The 27,944-nt window shown below is 39.2% G+C and overlaps 1 protein-coding gene and 1 long non-coding RNA gene across 3 annotated transcripts in view; one reads left to right on the top strand and one right to left on the bottom strand.

Annotated features, from left to right (window-relative positions):
• Positions 1–965, bottom strand: part of METAP2 (methionyl aminopeptidase 2) — a 37,095-nt gene extending 36,130 nt beyond the window's left edge. Inside the window, exon 1 of one of the 2 annotated variants that reach the window (XM_014850720.3) lies at positions 370–965. In XM_014850720.3, coding sequence (XP_014706206.1) covers positions 370–520 — 151 coding nt within the window. In that variant the 5' untranslated portion in view covers positions 521–965. The remainder of the gene's footprint in view (positions 1–369) is intronic. The other variant, XM_014850719.3, reaches the window with a different exon arrangement.
• On the top strand, positions 721–27,944 carry LOC123276026 (uncharacterized). The gene is made up of 3 exons (XR_006512262.2): positions 721–1,187; positions 7,685–7,814; positions 27,622–27,944. It is a non-coding gene; the product is annotated as an uncharacterized lncRNA (long non-coding RNA).

Below are 27,944 nucleotides of genomic sequence, written 5' to 3'. Positions count from 1 at the left end.
AGGCAGCGCGGGTCAGAACCAGATTTTTGGAGAGGCCAAACCGCAAGGAAGGTGGCAGGACAGGGTCCTGTGCCCGGCCTGTGTGGGAGCCGAGTTCTGGGAATGCAGGGGCTGGGGTCCCCCAAAGCTACCTCAGGAGAAGCTGAGTCCCCCTCCCCCACCCCACCCTCACCCGCTCCCTAGTCCCGCAGGAGAAGCAGCCTCTCCCGGGGACTGGAACTCTGTAACCTGGACCTGACATACGCTCAGTCCTGGGAAGCAGTCCAGTCCCAGGCTCCAAGTTCCTAGACCCTGTCACCCCAGCCGGGCCTGAGCCGAGCCATCCGGCCATCCCTGGTGGGGACCCTGGAAACATACAACTCCCTTTACCTGTGGCAGCCCCTTTACTCTTCTTCTTCTTCCGTCTTTTTTTCTTGGCTGCCTCCTCAGCCGTAGAGGCAGCTCCCTCCTCCCTGTCGTCTGGATCCAGGTCGCCATTCAGGTGGCTCCCGGAGGACGCTGCCTCCTCCACACCCGCCATGTTGCCCGAGAAAGCGCGAGGGAGTGAGACCGAGCGGCAAGGGCCCGCTCCTTCTTCACCCGCCTACACCCGCCACGCCGGAAGCTGCTCTCGATGGTAGGGGCGCGGGGAATGCCGGGACGGCGGCGGACTCGCCTGCGGCGGCGGCGCGCGGAGTCGTCCTGGGGCGCGGCCGCAGCGGTGCTTGGGTCGTGGCCGGCCGGGCCTGGTTGTCTTCGGCTCGGGCCAGGTGGGACGACTGTGTCGTCCCGCGCCTTGGGCATGTCCCGGGTAAATATGCCCGGGTAGGGTCAAGTTGAATGCCCGGTAGACAGGCGCGGCACCCAGGAGAGGCGAGACTCGGGGGGACCAGAAAGTTTTACATTCGCGGTTTTATAAAACACCCCGGAAGTGAGACGAGGGACAAAAAATGTGTTCACTTGTACACACTCCTATTCTCTGACTCGAAGGACTGCGTTGTTATTCACAGTTAGCCCTCACGGCGAGGCCGTCCAGGCACTCAAGGAGATGAAGCTGCAAAGGGGACTGAAGAGGCAGGCAGAGAGGAGGCTCAGGAGGCTTTTATTATTAGAGAAGCCAAGGGAAGACAGCGCCTCCCTCCAGGAGGGCGTGATGGACTGTGTTGAGTGCTGTTAAAAGGTCAAGGGAGAGGACGGGAAAATGTCAGGTGTGTATAGTAACATGGAAGCCACTGGTGAGCTTAGCAAGAGCTGGTTAGGTGGAGAGATGGAAGCCAGGCTAAAGAGATTGGGGGATCGCCTGGAGGGGAGGAAAGAGAAACTCCCCTCATCCTTCAGGGTTCAGCTTAAATGTGACTGCCTCAGAGAATCCTTCCTCGACGATATAAGTCAGGCCCTGCTCTTACAACCTCTCAGGGAATTCTTAATCTTTTTCCATGACAATTTGTAATTAATTTATTTGATTATTTGTTTTACGTCCCTCTCGCCAACTACCTTGAGCTCCGTAAAGACAGGAACACTGTGAATTTTGTACTCAGTCACCAGCACCTCCCTCTAAACTGGAGCATAGTAGGAGCTCAGTAAATACTTATTGTATAAATAGCACTTAAGAAGTGCCAAGTACTTTACATTCATTATCTCATTTAATCCACTTTTGAGTTGAGGAAATTAGAGTTTTGGTAACTTGCACCAGGTCATACAGCAAGTATGTAGCTGAATTAGAATCCAAACCCAGGTCGTCAAGCCCTAAAAGTTTAGTCACTGTATTCCACCTTCCCAATTGAAATTTCAAGTCAGTTTAGCAAATTATTTATTGATTGTAAACTAGAAGTAATTTTTCTCTGTGGAAGATACAAAAATGAGTAAGACACAAATCTGTACCGTCAAGAAAGTTTAGGATTCAATGAGACAGACATGTAAATAAATAAGAACAAAATAAGGTGCTAATCCTTTCCTTACGTCATTTATTAATTCTTTTTTATTCCAAGTTAGTCTATCACAAAGGTGAGGAATTTTTAAAGGGTCTAAAAGATCTTCAGATTGGAGGCAAAGATATGGCAGATCACCTTTAGGAGGCATCACACCCTTTTTAAGGTGCAAAGGTACTGCTAGAAGCCTTTTAACATCCTTATGAGTAAGATCTAACATCAAAAACGTCTTCAAGCTTTGTTGTGTCTTCCCGGTTCTTCTCTAAGTTCTGGGAACACTTGTGCCATGGCTGCTACCTCAGACCAGGTTCAGCAGGCACAGGATCCTGAGGGACAGAACCTGTAGGGTTGATAGATGCATTTTGGCAAAGGGATGCTTGAGATATAAGTTGATCTACAGAATGATCAATGTCAAAATAAAGTTTGTTCAGTGAAAAAAATAGGATGCTAAAATGAAATGGTGAAACAAAATAGTTTCTTGGTTGTAAAGGGATTGTACTCTGCTTCTCCCCCTTTCTTTCCTAAAAAGAGGCAAGAAAACAAAACTGAGATAATAGTAAAAAACGGTCCATAGCTTAACAGTATGGTAATGGATATTTGCTGGATGATTATTTTCCAGGAACCTCCAGAGTTTCCTCAAACTAAGTAACTATACTTAAAGTAACAGCCCAAGACACTCCTTATTTTCATCATTTTTCTTCATTTGGTTTTCTCGGCTGAAGGAAATTGGATGGTGTAAAGCAATGAGAAATGTTGAAAACCTAAGTAAGAATCTAAGAGAAACTGTGATAAATGTAACTCAATACCAGCACAGGTTAGAATATTTTTCTAATTATGTGAAGTCATTTTGTCTCAGATGGTTAACTAGATAAGCAGACAAAAATAGGGAGTTTTTTTCCTTAAAGAGATACTTTTCCTATTATAAAATCAATGCACTGTAATAAGACACATTTATTATTTTGTCCAAAAAATGTATCTGCTGAGAAAATATTGATTCCAAAATGGACAACATAATTAGTCCCAGCCTTATTTTCTTTGAAGTCCTTGTTAGTGGTACGGCTTTGGACAGTCACTAATCTCTCCAAATTTCAGTTTCCTTATTTGTAAAATGAGGATAACAGTAGTATCACATCATAGGATATGCAAATTAAATTTCAAAATGGAGAGAAAGCACTATGCTAGCACAATGTCTGACACAATAATGATAAGTGTTAGCTAACATGACTGTTAGTAAGCCATGCTCTTGAAAACTTTCCATTTGTGTGGATTATATGATGGCCTAGAGAGCCAAGGCACACGTTATGATGTGACCTTTGGCAATGGGTTAACAAGAAATACATTAAGAAAAAATCGGGAAAGCTTGATTGCTTGACATTAAGGGAAATACTAAGGATTTTTTCATATCTTTTTGGTTAAAAATGTGATATAAGTATTTAAAAATATATAGATGGAATGATCTATGTGTTTATACCATCACATTGGGGATTAGGGCTTCAACATATGAATTTTGGGGGGAACACCATTCAGACCATAACACAGACATTGCCGAATGTTCCACTGGAGAACGATAACACAGACATTGCCAAATGTTCCACTGGAGAAAGAGGCAGGGAATTGCTCCTGGTTAAGAACCACTGGCATAAAGGCATGAAAGAATGTCACATGTTTAGGGGAAGTTCTTGATGAGGAGTAAGTTTATTGAGACAAGATTGTAAAGGCCCTTCTGTGTTAGCCTAAAGAGTGTGGCTTTTACTGTAAGGGCCGATGTGACATGTGACAAGGGATATTTAAATTTTAATATTTTAAAAAGTGCCCAAAATAGAAGACCGCAACACACATGTCAATAGCATGTCAACACAATGAGTCATATGTAGCCATTAAAAGCCAATAAAATGATATGCATATAGATTATGTGGATAAATTTAAATGCTTATATAATACATGCAGAGATTTTCAAGCGAAGGAAACATGTTCATTTTTACTTTGTGAAAGAAACATCAGTCTGTTAGCAATCTAGCTTCTAGAGCAGTCGTTCCCATTCAGGAAACTGTGTTTCATTTAAAAAGCCGAATATATTTAAAGAATTATTTTCTATTTTGAGAGTATGGTATTTTCTATTTTTTGAAGTTGAATAGTCTTTTAAAATTCTTGTTAGGAAATGACAGTGAAAGTAGATGATGTTGGTTTTTTGTGCCCTGACAAGATTGTTTTTTTTAAAAAGCCACACTATGTCAGTTCTCAAAGTTATTTTCTTTAATTTTTCTGAACAGTGAAATCGCTAAGGCTGATGGCCTCTATTCTGAAGAAAGGATTGGAAATGACAGAGCCTAGTAGTATGGAAGACTTGCTAAGATGTTATTATTGATAACAATATTGGTGAGAACTTGCAGGAAGGCTGTTGGGGGGCCAGAGAGGAGAGACTGGATTGCAGAAACATTTCTAATATTAAATTAAGAGAAGTTAATGGTCCATTGAATGTGGAGAAGGAGGAGTTGGGGATGACACCCAGGTTTCTGGCTTGGGTTCCTGGGTAGATAGTGGTACCACTCCCTGAGATAGGGAATAAAGGAGGAGGGGTAGGTTTTGGAGGAGGCAGAGGGCAAGATAAGTTTTGGGCATTTTAAGTTTGAGATGCCTGCAGGGCATCCAGGCAAAGATATCTGGTAGTCGGAGGAAATATGGATCTGGAGATATAGACATGAGAGTTACTAGAACTTGGGTGTGGGAGAAGGCTGTGAATGGGGTAGTTTAGAGAGAAGAGAAAAAGAACAAAAACAGAACACAACCCAGAAGGACACTAAGGTTTTGAGATTTTGTTTGTTTATAACATACAAGCGTGGGAAATTCTGTTAAAGACATTACAAAGGAATGGTAGGACAAGAAGGAGAAAACGCTTTAGAGAATAATCACGTGGAAGTGAGGAGGAAAAAAAGTTTTACAAAAGTTTGGTCAGCTATATCAACTGCTAAAGAAAGATCAAGTGGAATGGAGTCTCAAACTAGACCATTGATTTTAATCATTAGGAGGCTACTGGTGACTTTAATGAGAGCAATTTTGTTAGATGGCACCAAGAAAAGGATCCTCACAAGAGAGTGTTAGAATAGTTAGATACTTAAGAACAGAACTTCTTTACCTTCCCCATAATTTCTATGTAGCATCCCTGTATTTAGGCTGGACTTTGGGAAAGACATATGTGATTCCAAGCAATATTCCTGTGGCCAAGATGTCAGGAGTATCATTACTCATATGGAAGTTTCAAGTGTTTATTGGACAGGGCTACATAGGAATCAGTTCACAAAAGAAAGATAAGAGCTACATGAAATACTGGAGGACAAATGACAGTACCTTTCATAGACTCTCTCTTCTCATTTCTCCTGGTAGTGATTCTTACTACTTATTAAAAAATGAGAGTTATTTTGGTGTTGAAGGCAGAGGTGGGTAGAGTTAAACTAGAAATACATTGTGCGTGAGGTTGTAATATGGAAAAGGATAAGACAGAGGCTCTCAAAACTTTTGGTCTCAGGACCCTTTTATACTTGAAAAATTACAGAGGACCTCACAAATTTTTTGTTTGTATGGTGCCATAGATTGAATGTTTATGTCTCCCTAAAGCTCATATGTTTAAACCTAATCCTTAGTGTGATGGTATTTGGAGGTGGGGCTTCTGGGAGGTGATTAGGTCATGAGGGCTTTTGGAATGGGATGAGCACTCTTATAAAAGAAACCCCAGAGAGCTCCCTCACCCCCTTCTGTCACGTGAGGACGCAGTGAGAAGACAACTGTCTGTGAACCAGGAAGCTGGACCTCTCCAGACATGGAATCAGACAAGTTGATACTGTTTCACAGTCACTGAGGCTTGGTTAATTTTGGTTTTGTTTTTTGTTTTTCTTTCTTGCTTCAGTTTGGATGGTTTCCATTGCTTTGCCTTCAATTTCACTTATCTTTTATTCTGTGTAGTCTAATTCCTGTCAAGCCTATCCAGTTAAGTTTTCATTTCAGATAGTATAATTCTTCAGTTGTAGAATTTACATTTGCTTCTTTTTTATACTTTCCATTTCTCTATTGAGATTTTCTGTTTATTCCCTTATTATATTAATGTTTTCCTTTAAATATTTAAACAGTTATAATAGCTACTTTAAAGTGCTTATCCTCTATTTTCATCATCTCTCCCGATTCTAAGTTCATGATTTCTTCTTCTGGTTAGGAGTCACATTTTCCAATTCTTCTCATGTCTAGTAATTTTTTTGTCTTATGCTAGACACCACAGAAACTACTTTGAGTGTTGTCTTTCTTAATAGGGTATTGAATATTGTTCAACTAGTCAGCTGATTTACTTGCATCTCAGTGTGATACTTTGAAGATTTGTTTCAAGCTTATTTTAGACAGAGCTAGAGCACCACCTTATTCTAGGGCACCACTGTCCAATATGAAATCAACTGGTCATATATGGCTATTAAGCATTTGAAATGTGACTACTCCAAATTGAACTGTGTTGTAAGTGAAAAATGGACACTGAACTTAAAAGACTTAGTATGAAAAAGAGATTGTAAAATATCTCAGTAATCGTCTATGTTGGTTACATGTTGAAAAGAAAATATTTTGGATATATTGGGTTAAATAAAATATTTTTTAACGTTAATTTTATCTGTTCACTTTAACTTTTTTCAAGAGGTTACTAGAAAATTTTAAATTACATTTGTGACACATTATATTTCTCTTGAATAGTACTGTTGTAGTGCTACATTAACCCTATTCCTAAAACCCAGCCTTTCTGGGATGTCTGCTAAATTCCTGGAGTAGTTAAGGAGATCGCTCCACTGGGCTGGTTGGAACGTCAACACCTCCCATCCCTGTGAAATCTCTGGTCATTGTTTAGCTCATAGCTTCCCAGAAATTGTTCTCTCCCTAATAGTTGTTCTTTGCCTAGTCTCATGGAGTCTTTCCCTGTGCAGACTTCTCTGTGCAGCTTCCGTCTCCCTGATACCTGATCTCCATCTCCTCAGCTCAGTGACACCACATGCTTTGGTTGGCCCTTCTTTGTACTGTGGTCTGGAAACTGCCTCCATACAAAAAGCTGTGGCGATCATGCAGCTTGTTCATTTGTTTCCCTTCTGTTAGCGATCACAGTTCTATGTTCCCTGTTGACCAATATCTAAAAACAGTTATTTTATTTATTTTTCCCAGTTTTACAGTTGTATATGGTAGAACATCTTGTGCCCAGTGTCAGTTACTGTATCGTAATTGAAAGTAGAAGTCCTTATCATGATTTTTCTCTCCCACGTTGCAGGTTTTCCTTAAATGTCTGATGGGTGTTACTTGCCATTTCATATTTTAAAATGATGCAGTGGAAAAACTGACTGTGACCTCTGTGTTTGTGGACAGGGCTTTGTCAACAGAGAAGCTTTTCTTTAATGTGAATGGATGAAAAGCAGACTATAGACCTGGGATTCCTGTGATAGACACTGTTGGATGCCTACCGAGAATTCATTTTAAGTTTTTCCCTTGCTAACATAGCGCTGCTTTGGTTCAGGTGTCCACCCTTCTCTACTTAATCACGTGCCTAAGCAGGAGAACCTATTCTTATCTCAACAATACAGCCTGACTGCGCTAAACTTATACTACACAACAGTTCCAATCTCTCTTCCCAGCAATTTATTTAGGCCTAGACATGTGTTGCTATTTCGGTCAATGCAGAAAAACCATTGAGAACTTATGGAAAAGTTTTCCTAAATCTTAAAAAAAAAAGAAAGAAAATATAATCCCTTTTCTTCTTTTAGATGTTTTCAGGTCTGAGAATGGGGTGAAATCTGAAGAACACAGGAAAAAAGGACGGAAAGATGCTGGGCCCTTGATGTTATTGAGCTGCAAAATTGGAAAACCCTAGTTTAGACACTCTTCTCCAAACGTGTAAGATGCCACATCTCTGTATTATTAAAACAGAGATTTCTGATACTTATAAAGTCTTTCTAACTGATACAAATTTCAGAACGTAGAGGACTTGGTGCTCAGTTAGCTCTCTTGATTCAGAAATTCCAAGCTCACATTTCCAGTGACTGAGGATGGCTGAGGTAAAAGACAAGAATGGAGTCAACTGGTCTTGAGGTTCTGAACAGAACACTAGTATAAAGTTATTTGGGGGTCAGAACTAACAAATCTCTAATATTCTTTGGGTCTGAAAACTGACAGAAGCTGGTGGGAGAAAAGGTAGATGCTTCTAAAGACACTCAGGTGTTTTCAAGGACCTGATCTTTAGAAGTCAACATCTCTAAGTTGGTATGGGTGGAGGTTAGAACTGGCTAAGGCTCTTGGGTACTCCTTTATTTAAAAAATTATGATTATTTACATGCCATAAAAATTAACCATTTTAAGGTGTACAATTCTGTGGGTTTTAGTTTTTTACAAGTGTATAATGACCACCACCATCTAATTACAGAACATTTTCCATTCATCAATTGATAGACAGTTGGGTGGTTTCTATTTTTTGGCTATTGTGAATAATGCTACTGTGAATATTCACATACAAGTTTTGGTGTGGATATATGTTTTCATTTCTCTTGGATATGTATCTAGGAGTACAATCGCTGAGTCATATGATAACTCTATGTTTAATCTTTGGATGAACTGCCAGACTGTTTTCAAAAGCAATTGCACCATTTTACATTCCTAGCAGCAGTGTATGAGGTTTCTAATTTGTCTATATCTTTGTCAACACTTATTATTGTCTGTTTTTTTAAATTATAGCCATCCTAGTGGGTGTGAAATGGTATCTCATTGTGGTTTTGATTGGCATTTATCTAATTACTAATGATATTGAGCATCTTTTCATGTTTTATTAGCTATTTGCATATATCCTTTGGAGAAATGTCTATCCAAATCTTTTGCCCATTTTTTTCCCTTCTTTCTTTTCTTTTTCTTTTTTTTTTTTTTTCAGGAAGATTAGCCCTGAGCTAACATCTGCCACCAACCCTCCTTTTTTTTGCTGAGGAAGACTGGCCCTGAGCTAACATCTGTGCCCATCTTCCTCTACTTTATATGTGGGACGCCTGCCACAGCATGGCTTGACAGGCAGTGCCTAGGTCCGCACCCGGGATCTAAACTGGCAAACCCCAGGTCCCTGAAGCAGAATGTGCGAACTTAACTGCTGTACCACCAGGCTGGCCCCCCTTTGCCCATTTATAAATTGAGTTATCTGCCTTTTTATTGTTAAATTTAATGGTTTTTAATATATTCTGGATACTAGACCCTTATTACACATATGATTTGCAAGTGTTTTTTCCCATTCTATGATCTATTTTGAGTTAATTTTTTGTATATGGTGTGATGTAGAGGTCCAACTTCATTCTTTTGCACATGGTTATCCAACTGTCCCATTAACGTGTTGAAAGACTATTGTTTCTTCCATTGAATTGTCTTGGCACCCTTGTCAAAAATTAATTAATGGTAAACTGATGAATGGATAAATAAGATGTGGTGTATATATATATATATATATATATTTATACACACACAATGGAATACTACCCAGCCATAAAAAAAGAGAAAATTGTCCCATTTGCAACAACATGGATGGACCTTGAGGGTATGATGTTAAATGAAATAAGCCAGATAGAGAAAGACAAACACCATATGATTTCACTCATATGTGGAAGATAAACAAACACTTGGATAAAGAGAACAGATTAGTGCTTACCAGAGGGGAAGAGTGTAGAGGGCATAGGCAAAAGGAGTAAAGGGGCACATACGTATGGTGACAGATAAAAACTAGACTGTTCGTGGTGAGCACAATATAGTCTATCTAGAAACTGATATATAATAATGTACACCTGAAATTACACAATGTTATAAATCTATATAACCTCAATAAAATAATTTTTTTTAAACAAAGAAAGAAAATAAAGAACCATGTGACCCTGGGTACACATCCAGATATTGGTGAGAGCTTCATACTGCCATAGGTGGGGAGGCCGTGCCTGGGTGGACTAGCGGGGAGGAGAGCTGTAGAGTGATGTGGAGAGATAGTGACATCAAGCCATTGGTGGTTGGCCAGCCCCCTGGGCACCTGCAGCTCCCCCAGCCCCACCGGAGAGAAGCACGAGTGTGTGGATGGAGGGAGGGAGGATATGACAGTGCTGTGGGTCAGTACTCAGGCACGCATCAAAAGTTCAAACTATGTAGGTTCCCCTGCTATAAAAAGAACATTGAAAAATAAAAAAATTCAAACCTAAAAAAAAAATTAGTTGACCATAAATGTGAGGGTTTATTTCTAGACTCACTTCTAATCCATCAATCTATTTATCTAGCCTCATGCCAGTACCACGTTTTATTACTGTAGCTTTTGTAGTAAGTTTTGAAATTGGGAAGTGTGAGTTATCCAACTTTGTTCTTTTTTTCAAGATTGTTTTGGCTCTTCTGGGTCCTTTAATTTCCGTATGAATTTTTGAAATTTTAGCCAGTCAATTTCTAAAAAAAGGACCATTGGAATTTTGACAGATATTGCATTGAACCTATAGATCAGTTTGGGAGTATTGCTGTCTTAACACTATTGTCTTCCAAGGCATAAATACAGAACATCTTTCCATTTGTTTGGGTCTTCTTTAATTTCTTTCAACAATGTTTTGTAGTTGTCAGTGTTACAATTCTTGCACTTCTTTAGCTTATTCTTGAGTATTTTATTCTTTTTGATACTATTGTAAATGGAATTTTCTTAATTTTGCTTTCAAATTATTTATTACAAGTGTATAGAAATACAACTGGTCTTCGGATTTTCTATGTACAAGATCATGTTATGTACAAATAGTTTTACTTTTTCCTTTCCAAGTGAGGTCCTCTTTCTTCCTCCCCCCCTCCCTCCCTCCTTCTCTCTCTCTCTCTCTCTCTCTCTCTGTCTCTTTCTTTCCTTCTCTCTCTCTTTCTTTCTTTCTTGCCTAATTACCATGGCAAACACTTCCAGTACAATATAGAATACAAATGATTGAGAGACCTTGTCCTTGTCTTTGTTCCTGATTTTAGGGGGAAAGCTTTCAATCTTTCACCATTAAATATGATGTTAGCTGTAGGTTTTTTGCAGTTGCCTTTTATGAGGTTGAGGAAGTTCTCTTCTATTCCCAGTTTGTTCAATATTTTTGTCACAAAAAGGTGTTGCAATTAGCTAAGTACTTTTTATGTGTCTGTAAACATAACCATGTAGTATCTTGTCCTTTATTCTACTGATATGGTTATTACATTGATAGATTTTTTTGGATGTTAAACCAACCTTGCCTTCTGGGATAAATCCCACTTGGACATAATGTATACTCCTTTTTATATGTTACTGGATTTGGTTTGCTAGTGTTTTGTTGAGGATATTTGAGTCTATATTCATAAGGGATATTGGTCTGTGGTTTTCTCTCTGCAATGACTTTGGTTTTTGTATCAGGATGATGCTGGCCCATAGACTGAGTTGGGAGGATTTTCCTCTTCTATTTTTTTAAAAAGTCTGGGGTACTCTTAATGCTTGATTTTTGACAGCTCCAGATTTCCTTTTGTTGTAAATCTAGGCTAGAACTGTTTGAAGTTCTTTGATATTCTCAGGATCATCCTTTAACTTCCTTCTTCTTGCCATACTATCTCCCTGATTTCCTCAGGTCCTGCTCTCTATGTTTCAAGATGAGAGTGACCTCATTTGAAACACTATGCATTTATTTATTTCAGCTGTTTCTTCTCTCCTCCCAAGGAAATGTATAGTCCGTCTTACCATAATTGGTGTTTCTGTAATGCAAATTAGCTAATGATTATTAAAAAAGGCAATGATGTCAGTATAACGTGGAAGTTGTCATCCTCAATTTTTCATACTTGATTTTTCTAGTGAAAGGAGGATGACAGTAGAGGTAATAGAATTATAACCTTTATTAGGACAGGAGGAAGTCTCCAGCTCAGCTGCTATATAGGCAAGAACTCTTTCAACTCTTAAAAAAAAACATAAAAAATGAGTTCTAGTACCCAGGGATCCCTCCCAGAAAAGTACACCCCTAGACTTATGGCTCTCAGATTTTGGCAAGTGTCACTTCTTTCTGTGCCCACCTTAAAGTCAACCCTACTGATAAGGAGCTCTACTTCATCCACATTATTTCAGTACCCGTAAGTTTGCATTTCTACTCTGTTGTTTTTCTAAAATATCACCTGAAGCAGCTTCTGGTCACAACTGCCTACCTGGGCTAAGTTTCTCCTGAGGTACCAATTATTGTTTTCCTTTTGTGCTCTGGTTCCAAGGTAGCATAGGTTTTAAGTGGTGTGCCCTAACTCTATTTTTCCCATAAGCCTTATTATTTTTAGTGTACAATTTTGCAAGACATGAAGTTTTTCACAAATGTATATGTCATGTTGCAACATAAATGTATTTACATTTTAACCATTTAACCATGGAGATAATTGGATTTACTCAAAAAGGAATCTTTAGCAACAGTGGCAAGACAATGAGATAGAGATGTTTAGATTAACAGGAGCTTTTGCTGTACCTCAAATCTCATTTTAAACAGATTCTCGTACTTCTCTTTAAGAAAGGGCTAGTCAAGTCTGAGCCTCAGAAGGTTTTCTTTAGTAATAATTATAGCTAATGATCCTCAGTCCACTATGTGCCCCAGTCCTTTGATGCTGTTGCTGCTACCCAGTCCTCCAGTGTGTGCTCTTCTTCATTACAAACCCATGAGGCCAGTTAGCTTTGGTTTAGCCAGCCCCAAACTTCCCCTCCAGACACAAATCATGCGGTTTTCACAACCTGCTTGGTAAAGTGTGTTCCGTTGATCACTGCTTCCCAAACTTGAGCATTATCAGAATCACCTGGAGGGCTTGTTCATCCACAGCCACCTGAGATTAGAGCCACAACCAACCTCCTGGATGCCACCTCTGGAGATTCCGACATATGATACATTAGGTCTAAGTGAGGATTTGCATTTCTAATAAGGGCCCAGGTGATGCTGATGCTGCTGGTCCAGGGACCACATTTTCAGTGGCACTGCCCTAGTGGCCCTGCCATCAGCAGTACCACTCATCTTCACAGGCACCAGTTCCTTCCCTTATCAAACCTTTTTTTTTTTTTTTTGGCCATGGCATCAGCACAGTCATTCTCAACTGAGGGCAGTTTTGAGCTCCAGGAGACATTTGGCAATGTCAGGAGACATTTTTAGTTGTCGTAGCTGGGTAAGAAGGTATGCTATTGGCATCTGGTAGATAGAGGCCAGAGATGCTGCTAAACACCCTACAGTGTACATGGCAGCTCCTTTCTACAGAGAATTATCTGGCCTAAAATGTCGATAGTGCCAAGGTTGAGAAACAGCATTGACATGCTATTACTTTGTTTGCCAAAAGCATGCAACCCTCTGCTTGCAGCTATGTCAAGTTGATAGCCTATGAAGTGAGGATAAAGGAACTGTTGTGTTCCCCCCTCCCCCAAATTCTTTTACACTTTGTTGAAAATAAAACATCTAAACTTTAAAGCCATCAAGTTCTGTGGAATATCACCTACGACATGATAACTTGTCTTCAGATTTCCAGTTTCTCCTTCTTAAGTCTCATGGCAGAATGAAAGACTTTACTGAAGATATACCTTTGGACATTGAGCCCATCCATTTCTTTGATTAGGTAATAATATAGCTCAGTCCAATCAAATGGTAGTTTACTTTTTAAAAAATAATTCATTTTTGACCAATATTTTTCTCTACTTTTTCATCAGAAACATTTATTTCGTTTTAGATGAAACCAAAAAGTAAAAGAGGAGAAAAGAGAGAATGTGAAGATCCTTTCCCTAATTTGAGATACACACCAGGAGTGAAGCATAGGTAAAACATTTGGAATTACTCTTCACTTGCTGGGGTCACTCTACATTTTCAGATGGTTATAAGGTGCTCAGAACCAGTTCTTCCCTATTCCCTATCCCTCAGGAAATTATATCAAGGAATTGCCATTGCAGAGCATTAAAGAGAACTTTATTTTAGCCAGATCAGTGGTTAATTTAAGCATAATTGGTCGTACCGACCAGTCACCCTGGTTTCCTTGCTAGTCAACAACAAACCCAGCCCCACTCTTGCCTTAGGGAGTTTGCACTGGATCTTCTCTCTGTTTTCTGCATTGCTTACTCCCTGTTCCCTTTAAGTCTTTACTTAAATATCACCTTTGTGATGAGATTTTTCTTGATTATCCTATTTCAAATTTCTACCCTGTCCCCACCTTGGCATTCTCTATCCCCCCTCCCTATCTTTTCTGCTGCACTAATCACTTTCTAACATTCTAAATGATATCCCTATTTATGTGTTTGCCCTCTCTCTCCTCATGAGAGTATCAGGTCTACAAGGGCAGGATTTTTTGTCTACTTGATCACTTCTCTATCCTCAGTCCCAAAAGCAGTGTTGGGCACATAGAATGTGCTTAATAAAGGTTTGTGATTAACAACTATGGAATTGTGACAACCCTGAAAAGATGAATGAGATAATGGAACTAGTCGTTCCACAAAGTTTTTACCCTCTACTTACTACATTTTCTTAGCTTGGAAATTAAAATATCCCAACCTGTCTTAGAACATATTTCAAAAGGCTGTATAAGGTTAAAAATTGTCACTTATACCAATGAGTTCTCAAGTCGGGGAGATTTTGCCTCACAAGGGACATTTGGCAATGTCTGGAAATATTTTTGGTTGTCATGACTAGGGAATGTGATGCTATTGTCATGTGATGGATAGAGACCAGGGATCCTTCTAAACATCCTACAAGGCACAGGACAGTCCCCACAACAGAGAATTATCTGGTCCAAAATGTCAATAGTGCCAGAACTGAGAAACTCCAGTGTACACAAATCTGTATTTTTTTCCAAGCCTGCTAAAACTTTTCTCAAGACCAGTATAGGTTGCTGCTCTTTTCATAAGTTCATTGTCTCTTTATTTCCAACTCTTTCTGCTTAAAAAGCAGTTCGATATAACTTGGTTGTTTGCGTCCACAATGCTTGCTTATAATTGGCACTCAATCAGTGAATTCAGATTGTCGTATGAGCAATAAGTAGGTCTGTTTATCCTAGAGTTCCAGGGGTCTATTGGCTGCCCAGCTTTCTCATTTGATGCATTCCTCAGAGTACGTCTTAAGCATTGCTTCTGTCCATCTGCTTGGAAACACCCCATTTCTTCCACCGGCAATCCTACTCCCGCCATTCTACCCAGAATAAAATCCACATTTCTTGCCATGGACTGCAAGCCTTTCTGTGATTTCCTCTCCTACCTGCCCTTTGATCTCCTTGAATACTACTCCGCGTCACTTACTGTTCCCCAGCCATTATGGCCTATCTATTCCTTTAACAACCAAGTCCACTCCTGCTTTAGGTTGTTTGCGTTTGCTGTGGTCTCTGCTTTGTTTTTCTGCTGTATTATTTTATGGTGGGCCCTTCCTCATCATCATTAAAGTCTCAACCCAAATGTCATCTCCTCAGAGATCTCGCAGTCCAAAGAAGTCAAACATACACCCCTCCCCTTCATCTATTATGATGCCCTGTTTTATTTTCATCATTGCAGTTATCACTATCTGTAATTTTCTTTTTGTTCCCTTTCCTTTCTCTTCCCTTTCTCCCTCCATTTATTCTTTCCTTCCTATCCATCCCCAACTAGAATGTAAGTTCCCTGAGGACAGAGGTCTGTCCTCTTCACCATGTCTCCCCAGCACCTAGAACTGTGCCTGATAATATTTGTTGAATGAAGCATTTCTTCACAAGTACAGTACCTACAGAGTGGGGCGACTTTAAGACTGGGCCAGGTGCCAAGACCTTCATTGTTGATTATCCTTTGAAAGATTAAGTCCGGTTTGGGGGCCAGCCCAGTGGCGTAGTGGTTAAGTTCATGCGCTCCTGCTTCGGCGGCCCAGGGTTCGTGTGTTTGGATCCCAGGCACAAACGTACACACCTCTCATCAAGCCATGCTGTGGTGGCATCCTGCATACAAAATAGAGGAAGATTGGCATAGGTGTTAGCTCAGGGCCACTCTTCCTCAAGCAAAAAGAGGAGGATTGGCTACATATGTTAGCTCAGGGCCAATCTTCCTCACACACAAAAAAAAGGTTAAGTCCAGTTTTGAACTGGACAGTCCATTATTTGAGCTTTCTGTCTGAAAAACACACCAAACATACAAATAATATTTTTTAAATGCAAATAAAATTTCCTTTTCTTTTTAAAAACACAGGAGGTATAATTCTGACCCCTTTTTTTTTTTTTTTTTCTTTTTTCTCCCCAAAGCACCCCGGTACATAGTTGTATATTCTTCGTTGTGGGTCCTTCTAGTTGTGGCATGTGGGACGCTGCCTCAGCGTGGTTTGATGAGCAGTGCCATGTCCGCGCCCAGGATTCGAACCAACGAAACACTGGGCCGCCTGCAGCGGAGTGCGGGAACTTAACCACTCGGCCACGGAGCCAGCCCCCTCTGACCCCTTTTTACATATGATAAAACTGAAGCAATTAATAAATGGTGTATGTTACTATATTGTAATAAGTAAGTCTTTATCATTTTATTGGAGCAATGGATAAGCCTGATAGTTATGAATGTATATTTACAGGATGTTACAAAGAAAATACCATAAAATGGAGATAATATGATGGCTGCCTCCATAGGGTTAATATTAGAGTTTGGTGAGATGATGTTTATAAGAACAACTTTGAAAGCTATAAAGGGATATAGAAATTTAATGAGTTCTTCTTATAATAATATATTTAGAGTTTTCAAAAATGAGTCTTCATCTTTTAAATATCAACATGAAAATATAACCAATACGCAAAGATCAAAGATTTAAGATCTACATTTAGAATTCTTATGCCAATTCAAAATCCTTTTGATCTTAAAAAAATTTCCCTTTTAGGGCAGGCTCCATGGCCAAGTGGTCAAGTTCTCGCACTCTGCTTCGGCGGCCCAGGGTTTCCCCAGTTCGGATCCTGGGCACGGACATGGAACCATTCATCAGGCCATGCTTAGGCGGCATACCACATGCTACAACTAGAAAGATCCACAACTAAAAATACACAACTATGTACTGGGGGGCTTTTGGGAGAAAAAGGAAAAATAAAATCTTAAAAAAAAATCTCCCGGGGCTGGCCCCGTGGCCGAGTGGTTAAGTTCGCGCGCTCCGCTGCAGGCGGCCCAGTGTTTCGTCAGTTCGAATCCTGGGCGCGGACATGGCACTGCTCATCAAACCACGCTGAGGCAGCGTCCCACATGCCACAACTAGAAGGACCCACAACTAAGAATATGCAACTATGTACCTGGGGGCTTTGGGGAGAAAAAGGAAAAAAATAAAATCTTTAAAAAAAAAAAATTCCCTTTTATTTCATATTAAACAGTTAATTGGGAAACTGGTGTTATTTTTCAAACTATGCTAATGAAACCATCACTTACAAGAAAAATACAAGGGGCTCTTTAGTGCTGTGTACCATTTTATAAAAACTTTATTCAGGTGAAACTCCATCAGGTGTTGACATGTTTTACCACATCAACCTGGTGAAAGAAAACATTTTGAAATAGTGGTGACTGGGGCAGCTGTCTTAGAAATCCTGGAGCAACTGGTTTGGAGGAGAACATTTCAGAGAACAGTTCACTTAAGGTAATTTTGTTCATGCCTCTGACAGTACAATGCAGTCAGTTTTAGTTTTTTATGCAATGGATATTTGATGAAGGAATGAACATAATGGCCAGATTACAGATTTTAAGATCCTGAAAGAGGAAGGACTGTGTCTTCTCTGTGTATTCCACGTAACACAGTGCCCGCACAATGTTTGCTCGATTATCCTCCTAGATTTTATTGTATCAACTATCTAGAGGCTTGGAGATAACTTTAATGCTGTTTGATAAAATATGTACTTGGGACGTAAATGTTCTGTATTCAGCTCATTGTTCCTGTCTTGAAGATGAATCACAGCTGAGCAAGACTTAAACCCACTAAACTCAGCTATCTGGACCTAAATCTATCTTTCTTTCTTCTAATATTTGCTGAGCAAACATGTACTAGTGATACAGCAGTGAAAAAACAAATTCTCTGTTTCTTGGAGCTTTCACTGGAGCAAAAGAAAATAAATGAAAGCCAAATAAACAAGCAAATATATATATTATGAAGTAGTGATATGTACCCTGGAGATAATAAAACAAGTTTAAGGGGATTCGAGTGATGCTATTTTATATAAGCTGTTCAAAATGGCCTCATTCCTACACTAATGTTTGAGCAGAGACTTGGAGTAAAGGTGGGAAGCATCTTTGGTATGTTTGAGGACAGCAAGGGGGGCCAGTGTGGCTGAAGCAGAATGAACTGGGAGAAAATAGTAGCAGATAAGATCATAAGAATAAGAGGAGAGGGAGAGTGTCAGATCATGAAAGACTTGGAGGCCACTGTTACACAGGCTTACACTCTCCATGAGATGGGAAGCCATTGGAGAGTCTGAGCAGAGAGGGATCGCTTGACCTGATTAAATGACCTGGCCTCTGTGTTGAGACTCAATTTTAAGGGGTGGAGAAAAGAGCGGAAGACAGACCTGAAAAGAGGCTATCTATAGTAATAATCCAGGTGAAGGATGGTGGTGGACCAGCCAGTATGACAGTCATGAAATAGGGGCAAAGAGGTTGGATTCTGGATATAGTTGAGGGTAGAGATGACTGGATTTGATCATGGAATGGATATAGAATGTGAGAGAAAGAGAGGAGTCAAAATAACTCCAGAGCCTTTGGCTTGAGCAATTGGAAGAATATGGTTGCCATTTATTGAAATAAGTAAAAACTAAGAGAAGAACAGGTTTGGTAGGAAAAACCAGGAGTTCAGTTTGGGACGTGTCAGAGAAGTTGAGTTTGAGATGCCTATTAGGTATGTTATGTAGGAAGTTAGATATATAAGTCTGGAGTTCAGATGAGAGGTCAGAGCTGGATACACATTTGCAAGTTGTCAGGGTCTAAATGACTTTTAAAGCGATTCAACTACATAAGATCAATTAGGGACAATAGGTACAGAGAAGAAAAGAGGTGTGAGTGGGAGAAGTTGACTCAGCCCTGAAGAGAAACCAGCAAAGAGCTGGAGAAAGAATAGCTCGGGAGGGAGGAAAACCAAGAGAAAATGGTGACCAGAAAACCAAACAAAGGTGTTTCAAGAGAATTCAGTTATGTCAACTGTGTGAGCTGAGGACTAAATAGTGACCATTGGATTTAACGTTATAAAGGATTTTGTTGACCTTAGAAGAGGTTTACCTGTGGAGTTGTGGGGACAAATAGAATGGGTTAAATAGATAATGGGAGCAAGAGTAAGCAACTTTCAAAGACTTTTGCTATACACCACTTCACACTCATTAGGGTGGCTATTATAAAAAAAAAAAGAAAACAAAATACAGAAGATAGTAAGAGCTGGCAAGGATGTGGAGAAATTAGAATCTCTGTGCATTGCTGGTGGGATTGTAAAATGGTGCAATTGCTGTGGAAAATGGTATGGCAATTCCTCAAAAAATTAAACATAGAATTACCACATGACCCACCAATTCCACTTCTGGGTATATACCCAAAGGCAGTGAAAGCAGGGTCCTAAACAGATATTGTACACCCATATTCGTAGCAGCAACATTCACAGTTGCCAAAAGGTAGAGGCAACATAAGTGTCCATTGTCGGCTGAATGGATAAACAAAATGTGGTAAACACGTGCAATGGAATGTTTTTCAGCCTTAAAAAGGAAGGAAATTTTGATGCATGCTGCAACACAGATGAACCTTAAAGACATTACCAAGCTAAGTGAAATAAGACATTCACAAATGAAAAGATATTGTATGATTAATATGAAGTTCATAGAGTAGTCAACTTCATAAAGACAGAAAGTAGAATGGTGGTTACCAGGGGCTGTGAGGAAAAGGGTATAGAAAAGGTAAAATTTCTCCTCTGCCCTCTTAGGGTCTTTGGCTGGGACTGACAGAAGACAGACCAATAGGAGAAAAACATACAAATTTTATCTAGTAATTTTTACATGTCTATAGGAGCCCTCAGAAGAATGAAGACCCAAAAAAGCAATTAGAGCCAAACACTTATATACTAGGTTGAACAAAGAGTGTAAACTGAAAAAGTGACATGATGAAGGGGTTTAGGCTAGGGCAGTTGATCATGGAGAAATGACCACGAAGATAAGGGTTAGTTTGACCAAGTCTCTTTGTATAGGTTTCTCTCGGCCTCAACTCTCTGGTTATAAGAATGTTTCTTCCCCCTGGGACAGAGAGTTTTTCCTCCACTTTTAGGAAGAAAATTGAAGGTCAGAGTGTCCTCGAAAAATGCTGTAATATAGTAACTCTGGTAGGGGTGTGTAGGACAGGCTAAGGGGACACAGAACGTGTTTGTATACTAACCTAAGAAATTCAAGGAAGGCTTTCTTAGAATAAGTGATCTCTGTCTTGCCTTATAATTAAACAAATGAGTAAACAACACACATATTGGTTTTTATCTTCTGTGTATAAACATCATAAATGTTCATCGTAGAAAAATTAGAAAAGTATAAAGTATAAAAGGGGAAAATGAAAAATGACTTCCATAATCCCACAATCAATTTACTTTTTGGTGGATGTTTGCTTAGTCTTTTTGCTGCCAGATGTATGATATATACGTTATACGTTTGAGATCATTCCACATATACAATTGTGTATGGTTTTTATATAATATTATAACATAAGCATTTTCCCAGATTATTAACAATTTGTCAAACAATTTTTCATGGCTATCCACTGTATGGGTACAACATTATTTACTTAGCTATATCCCTGTGAGCCTTTAGGTTCTTTTCACTTTTTTCTAATATTGAAAAATAATGTTACTGTTAGCAATTTTATGCACAGATATTATACATCTTTTTGAATATATTTTTTAAAGGTTTTATTTTATTCCTTTTTCTCTCCAAAGCCCCCTGGTACATAGTTATATATTGTCAGTTGTGGGTCCTTCTAGTTGTGGCATGTGGGACGCCACCTCAGCATGGCTTGATGAGTGGTGCCGTGTCCCCTCCCAGGATCCGAACTAGTGAAACCCTGGGCCTCTGCAGTGGAGCGTGCGAACTTAAGCACTCCGCCATGGGCCGGCCCCTTTTTGAATATTTTAAGATGGGTTTCTAGAAGTCAAATTACTAGCTTAATGAGTATGAAATATCTTTAAGGCTGACATGTTTTTTACAGTCATACAAAGAGTACAAAATTTAAAGAATTAGAGGAAGCAAGACTCTCTACAGTAGCTGCCATCTGAGGAAAAAGATGAGTTCCACTCATCTGGCATCTCACAAACTCTTGGTGTTTCCAAGTTTGCTACTAACCTTAAATTCTCCAAAATATACCTGCAAAAGAGTCTCTTTGAAGAATCCAAACTCACTGGTGCTGAAATACTGGATGAACTGGGGGAGACATTGCAGAAATATGCTGAGTATAACGTTGCTTCCCCTGCGGAAATTGTAACCCTTGTGAATTACAGTTGGCATGATCTTATTGAAAGTGCTTATAAGTGTGCAACCAAAAATTCAATGCTGAAGAAACACAATGCCTTGCAAAGAGATTCCAATTCTATGACCAAGCTTGGCTTAAAGAGATACAAAAATGAGCAGCTATTCAAGAGAAGAGTGTCATAAGGAAAATCATCTGGTGAAAGCAAAAAAACACCACTGTGTTGCATCAAGTAATTTTATGGGAAAAACATGTAAGTAGAAGTACTAACTAGATTTATACATGATCCTCCAGGTTAAAAAAAAAAAAGAATAAAAACAGCAAGTAAATGAGAAACTGAAAAATATTAGTGATATTTGATTTGTGTTAATTATTTTAGTAAGTTAATTAGTGAATGTCAGGAGAAAGATACAAAAATTTATAGTGCTTTCAGTTAAATAAAGCACCTATTGCGCTTCATAACCATGTGGTATGAAGTCTCTGCCTCAGGGAATCCTACAAATTTTCTTAGAGCAGCACAGTCCAACAGAAATATGATGCTAGTCACATCTATAATTTCTAAATTAAACTTTTTATTTTAAGATAGTTATAGACCCATATGCAGTTGTAAGAAATAATATGGAGAGATTCAATATACCCTTTACCCATTTTCTCCACATGGCAACATCTTGCAAAACTACAGTACAATGTCACAACCAGGATACTGACATTGCTACAGTCAAGATTCAGAACATTTTGTGTTGCTGCTAGGATCACTCCTGTTGTCCTACAGCCACGCCCACTTCCCCTCCTGCCCCCACCCCCTCTGTAACCCTGCCAACCACCAATATATTCTTCATTTCTATATTTTTGTCACTTCAAGAATGTTATATAAGTGGAATCATACAATGTGTAACTTTTGGTGATTGCCTTTTTTCAGTCAGCTTAATTCTCTGGAGAGCCATCCAGGCTGTATGTAGAGTGGTTTTTTCCTCTTGATTGCTCAGTAATATTCCATGGTGTGGATGGACCACAGTCAGCTTAACCATTCACTGTTTGAAGGACTTCTGGGTGTTTTTTTCTTTCTTTCTTTCAGTTTCTGGCTATTATGAATGTGGCTAAAACATTTGTGTACAGGTTTTTGATTTCTCTTTGATAAATGCCCAGAAGCACAGTTGCTGGGTTGTGGGGTGATTGCATGTTTACTTTTGTATAAACTGCCAAACTGTTTTCCAGAGAGACTGCACCATCTTACATTCCCACCAGCAATGTATGTGATCCCATTTCTCCACAGCCTTGAGAGTGTTTGGGTATTATCATTATTTTGTATTTTAGCCATTCTTATAGGTGTATAGTGATGTCTCATTGTATTTAATTTACATTTCCCTAAGGCTAGTGATGTTGAATATTTGCCATCTGTATATCCCCTTCAGTGAAATATCTTTCACGTCTTTGCTCATTTTCTAATTGGATTATTTGCTTTTTTACTGTTGAGTTTTGACAATCCTTTATATGTTCTAGATACTAGTCCTTTGTTGTATATGTGCTTTGCAAATATTTTCTCCCAGTATCTTTTCATCCTTGTAATAGGGACTTTTGCAGAGAAGAAGTTTTATTTTTTGACTATGTTCAATTTATCAATTCTTTTTCTTATGAACAGTGCTTTTGGTATCAAGACTAAAACTCTGCCTGGCCCTAGATCCTAAAAGTTTTCTCTTATTTTTTTTCCTAAAAGTTTTATAGTTTTATATTTTACATTTAAGTCCATGACCTCATTTTGGGTTAACTTTTGTATAAGATGTGAGACCTAGGGTGAGGTTCATATTTTTACCTGTGGATGTCCAATTGCTTCAGCATCATTTGTTGAAAACGCTATCTTTCCTCTACTGAACTGCTTTTGCATCTTTGTTAAAAATCAGATGGGCATATTTATGTGCATCTATTTCTTTTCTTTTTTTTTAAGGATTGGCACTTGAGCTAACAACTGTTGCCAATCTTCTTTTTTTTTTTTTTCTGCTTTTTCTCCTAAAATCTCCCCAGTACATTGTTGCACATTTTAGTTGTGGGTCCTTCTAGTTGTGGCATGTGGGATGCCACCTCAGCATGGCCTGATGAGCGGTGCCATGTCCGCGCCCAGGATCTGAACCATTGGAATCCTGGGCCACTGAAGTGGAGTGCTCAAACTCAACGACTTGGCCACAGGGCCAGCGCCTGTGTGCATCTATTTTAGGTTCTCCTTTTGCTTCTGCTGGTTCTCATTCATATTCTCTTGATTCCCTGTATATGATTTCTTTTTTATTTTGTGTCATTGTATTTGAAAAATTGTTTTTCTTTTCTTTCTTTCTTTCTTTTTTTGGTGAAGAAGATCAGCCCTGAGCTAACATCTGTTGTCAATCTTCCTCTATTTTATGTGAGATGCTGCCACAGCATGGCTTGACAAGTGGTACTAGGTCTGTGCCAGGGATCCGAACCTGTGAACCCTGGGCAACTGAAGTGGAGTGCACAAACTTAACCATTATGCCACTGGGTTGGCCCCTGAAAAATTGTTTTTAAAAATCATTTGAGGCCTAGGATGAAGTTATCTTCAACTGGAGGTGATTGAAAGCAGGGACTCAAACAGATATTTGTACACCAATGCTCATAGCAGAAAATTCACAATATTCAAAAGGTGGCAACAACCCAAATGTCCATCAACAGATTAACGGATAAACAAAATGTAGTATGTACATCCAGTGGGATATCATTCAGCTTTAAAAGGGAATGAAATTCTGATACATGATATAATTGGATGAACCTTGAAGACATTATGCTAAGTGAAATAAGCCAGAAACAAAAGGACAAATATAGCATGACTCCACTTATATGAGGTACCTAGAGTGGTCAAATTCATAAACACAGAAAGTAGAATGGGGGTGTCCAGGGGCTGGAAGAAGGGGGAATAGGGAGTTATTGCTAAATGGGCACAGAGTTTCAACTGAGGGAGATGAAAAATTTCTGAAGATGAATGGTGGTGATGGTTGCACAAAAATGTGAATGAACTTAATGTTACAGAGTTGTAGTAAAAATGGTAAATTTTTTTTAACCTTTTATTAAGATTATGATAGTTTACAACCTTGTGAAATTTCAGTTGTACATTATTGTTAGTCATGTTGTAGGTATACCACTTCACCCTTTGTGCCCTCCCCCCACCCCCCCTTTCCCCTGGTAACCACCAATCAATTCTCTTTGTCTCTATGTTTAACTTCCACATGTGAGCGGAGTCATACAGAGTTTGTCTTTCTCTATCTGGCTTATTTCACTTAACATAATACCCTCAAGGTCCATCCATGTTGTTGTGAATGGGATGATTTTATCCTTTGTTAATACTTTGTTAATACTTTGAGTAGTATTCCATGGTATATATATACCATATCTTCTTTATCCAATCATCAGTTGATGGGCATTTAGGTTGCTTCCACGTCTTGGCTATTGTAAATAATGCTGCAATGAACATAGGGGTGCATGGGACTTCTGGAACTGCTGATTTCAAGTTCTTTGGATAGATGCCCAGTAGTGGGATGGCTGGGTCATAAGGTAGTTCTATTTTTAATTTTTTGAGAAATCTCCATACTGTTTTCCATAGTGGCTGCACCAGTTTGCATTCCCACCAACAGTGTATGAGGGTTCCTTTTTCTCCACAATCTCTCCAACATTTGTCACTTTTTGTTTTGGTTGTTTTTGCCCAAAAATGGTAAATTTTATGTTATGTATATTCAACCACAGTAAAAAATATTTTAATGGTTAAAATGGTAAATTTTGTGTTGTATATATTTTACCACAGTTAGAAAAAAGAAAAATCTAGGCTGACTGTAGAAAGGAAGCTTTCCTTTTTATAAAGGAGTAAATGAAAGGAACTGAGTGGAAGGACAAGTGTGTACAAGACCATAAAGGGCATTTAATTTCTGAGTGGGGAGAGAAGACTTGAGTCTGTAAGCCTAGAATCAGGAACCTGTGATGTATGATATTTGGGTAAAATAGTACAAACTGGCTCATTTTAGAGGCACTTGAGTCAGTGCTGCTTCCACAGCCCCTTTCTGCCTCCCGCTGCATCTGTGTTCCCTCACTCCCTGGGCCACATTATGACTTTTGTGGGTCCTGGGCACTTTTTCCTTCGTGGGTGCCTTCCTCCACAAAACTTATTAAAAATTAGATCTTAGACCTGCATTGGTATAAAGACAAATATAATAGAGCTGGACTCATTATTATATATTCATTATTGTCACATTCATTTTTTTTCTGCTGCTCTAAAAGAAACTAAAATTAAAACATTCTCTGGGCTCCTAGAAGTGTCACGTGCCTAATGGAGAAGGCAATTCTGCTTCCTTCCTCCTTCCTTCTGAGGAATTGCCGCTATCTCAGAACGTTGTTCTCTCTCTCCACCTGATCTTTGCCTGACCTTAGCCGCTAGATTTTTCACAGTTAAAATGAAATTTACCATTTTATTTCCAAGAAATCAATGATCTTCTCAGATGCTGAAAACATTTGCAAGTACCAAACCCAAGAATATTATTAAAAAAGGCTTAGGAGTCTGAAGTCTTTGCTGATCATAATTTCAGGAAACGTGATAGGGAGATATGAGTGACCAGCACAGCCCTTCAATTAGAAAACGATGAGGAACCTCACCAGAGATGAGCACGGTACCATGAAGAGTGCCGGTCCACCCTTTACCCCCAGACTGAAACTTTACGTTCAGGACTTTAGAACTTCCACTTTGGCTTATATTGTGTTGAATAAATATAAGCAAGGTTAGATGTAGAAAAAACTTGGTATTTTAAACAATAAAATTATCTTAGTTTATAGCATTTTACAGATTGTGGGGAGCTTTCTAGCTATTGTCTAATTTTTGTTATTAGTGCCGTGGAGTAGCTTCCTACTTGTGGCGCCCCTGTGGACAGCAGAGTGGAACCCTGCCTCATCTGTTTGCACAATCCTCTCACCTTCTGGTGCTCTATCAGACAGGGCTCTGCTGCTATTCATAGGGTTTTCATGGGCAATCTTTTTGGAAGTGGGTGGCCAGGTCCTTCTTCCTAGTCTGTCTTAGTGTGGAAGCGCCACTGAAGCCTGTCCACCATGGGTGACCCTGCTGGTATTTGAAATCCCAGTGGCATAGCTTTCAGCATCACAGCAACATGCAGCCGCCACGGTGATAGAGGGGTGGTGTGGTTCCCTGACTGGGAAACAAATCCCCCCTGCCACAGTGAACACGCCAAATCATAACCACTAGGCTACCAGGGCTGGCCTTTTCTAATGTAGTCCTCCTGGTATCCCTGTGGGATAGCTAATAGGATTTCTGTTTCACTAAAGAGATAACTGAGATTCCAAAGGGCTAAACAACTTGCCCAAAGTCATACAGTTTCTGATAGATCCTTGACCCTAACCCTGGTCTTCTGACTCCCAGTATAGTGTCCTTTCTGGTACTTTATCCTTAATTCCCATTCTACTATCACAATGACGATAGTGATATTGACAGTAAGAATAAATAGTAGTTGTAGCTATTCCTACAATGACTCCTCTGAGATGGAGAAGTAACCTAGTGTAGTGATTAAGCCTTTGCTCTTAGGATTCCTGGGTCCAACTCCTGGCTGTTGCACTTACTAGTTGGATAACTTTGAACACATTTCATAACCTCTCTTTGCCTCAGTTTTGTTATCTATAACATGGTCCTACTAATTGTACTCCTTCCAGGGTTGTTCTGAATATTAAATAAGTTAACACTAGAGCACTTGGAAAAGTATCTAAACACAGTAGACACTACGTATGTGTTTATTGTTGTTTTATAATTATTGTCTTCATTCTCTCGTGTGATCCTCATAGTACCCTTTGGTATGTAGGTATTATTTTGGGTTCCTGATGGCTCATGAAACCCAATACATTTGCTTTAACAAGATAATTCCAGCAGTGCATTTTTTGCTTTTTAGGAACAAGTGATTGCCATTAATAAAGGGGTGGAGATGCTCTGTAGCAGTGGTTCTTGAGGTGTGGTCCCTGAACCAGCACATCAAAATCACCGGGAACTTGTTAGAACAGGCATTTTCAGAGCTTATCCTAGACTTACTTGATTTCTTCATCTGTAAAATGAGGTTGATTAATGGTAGAACTTTGTTGAGAGAATTAAATGATATAATGTATGTAATGTGCTCAGCACAGTGCCTGGCATATAGTATGTGCTCAATAAATGTAAGTCACAGTTATTGTGCGAATTCTTTCCTGTAGCCTTATTTCTTTTACTTTTTTATCATTATAATTTTCTCATCTTATTTCTTTCAGATGCAGTTTGTTTGTTATGGGATCCTGGATTTATGGACTTCCTAATTCATACATAAAGTTTAAGAAGCTCTCATGGATTTTGCTTTCTTTTCAAAATGTCCCTATTTTTTTTGTTTCTATACAGCTTTTGAAACATCTATTTTTTTCCCACAGGATGAATTCATTCCACTTCATAGATTAATAATATTTCTTGTCTTAGATTTACATTTAACCACAAAACTTAGTAATGCTACAAAGAGGCCTTGCATCCTGGTAGTCTCTTTTACCAGCAATAGGCTGCTGACTGTTATTCCAGTTGCTAAAAGATGAATAAAGAGATTCGT

This window comes from Equus asinus, chromosome 4 (genome assembly GCF_041296235.1).
Source record: "Equus asinus isolate D_3611 breed Donkey chromosome 4, EquAss-T2T_v2, whole genome shotgun sequence".
Lineage (NCBI taxonomy): Eukaryota > Metazoa > Chordata > Mammalia > Perissodactyla > Equidae > Equus > Equus asinus.
Note: the sequence above shows the minus strand (reverse complement) of the source record. Positions and strands in the feature narration are given on the sequence as shown.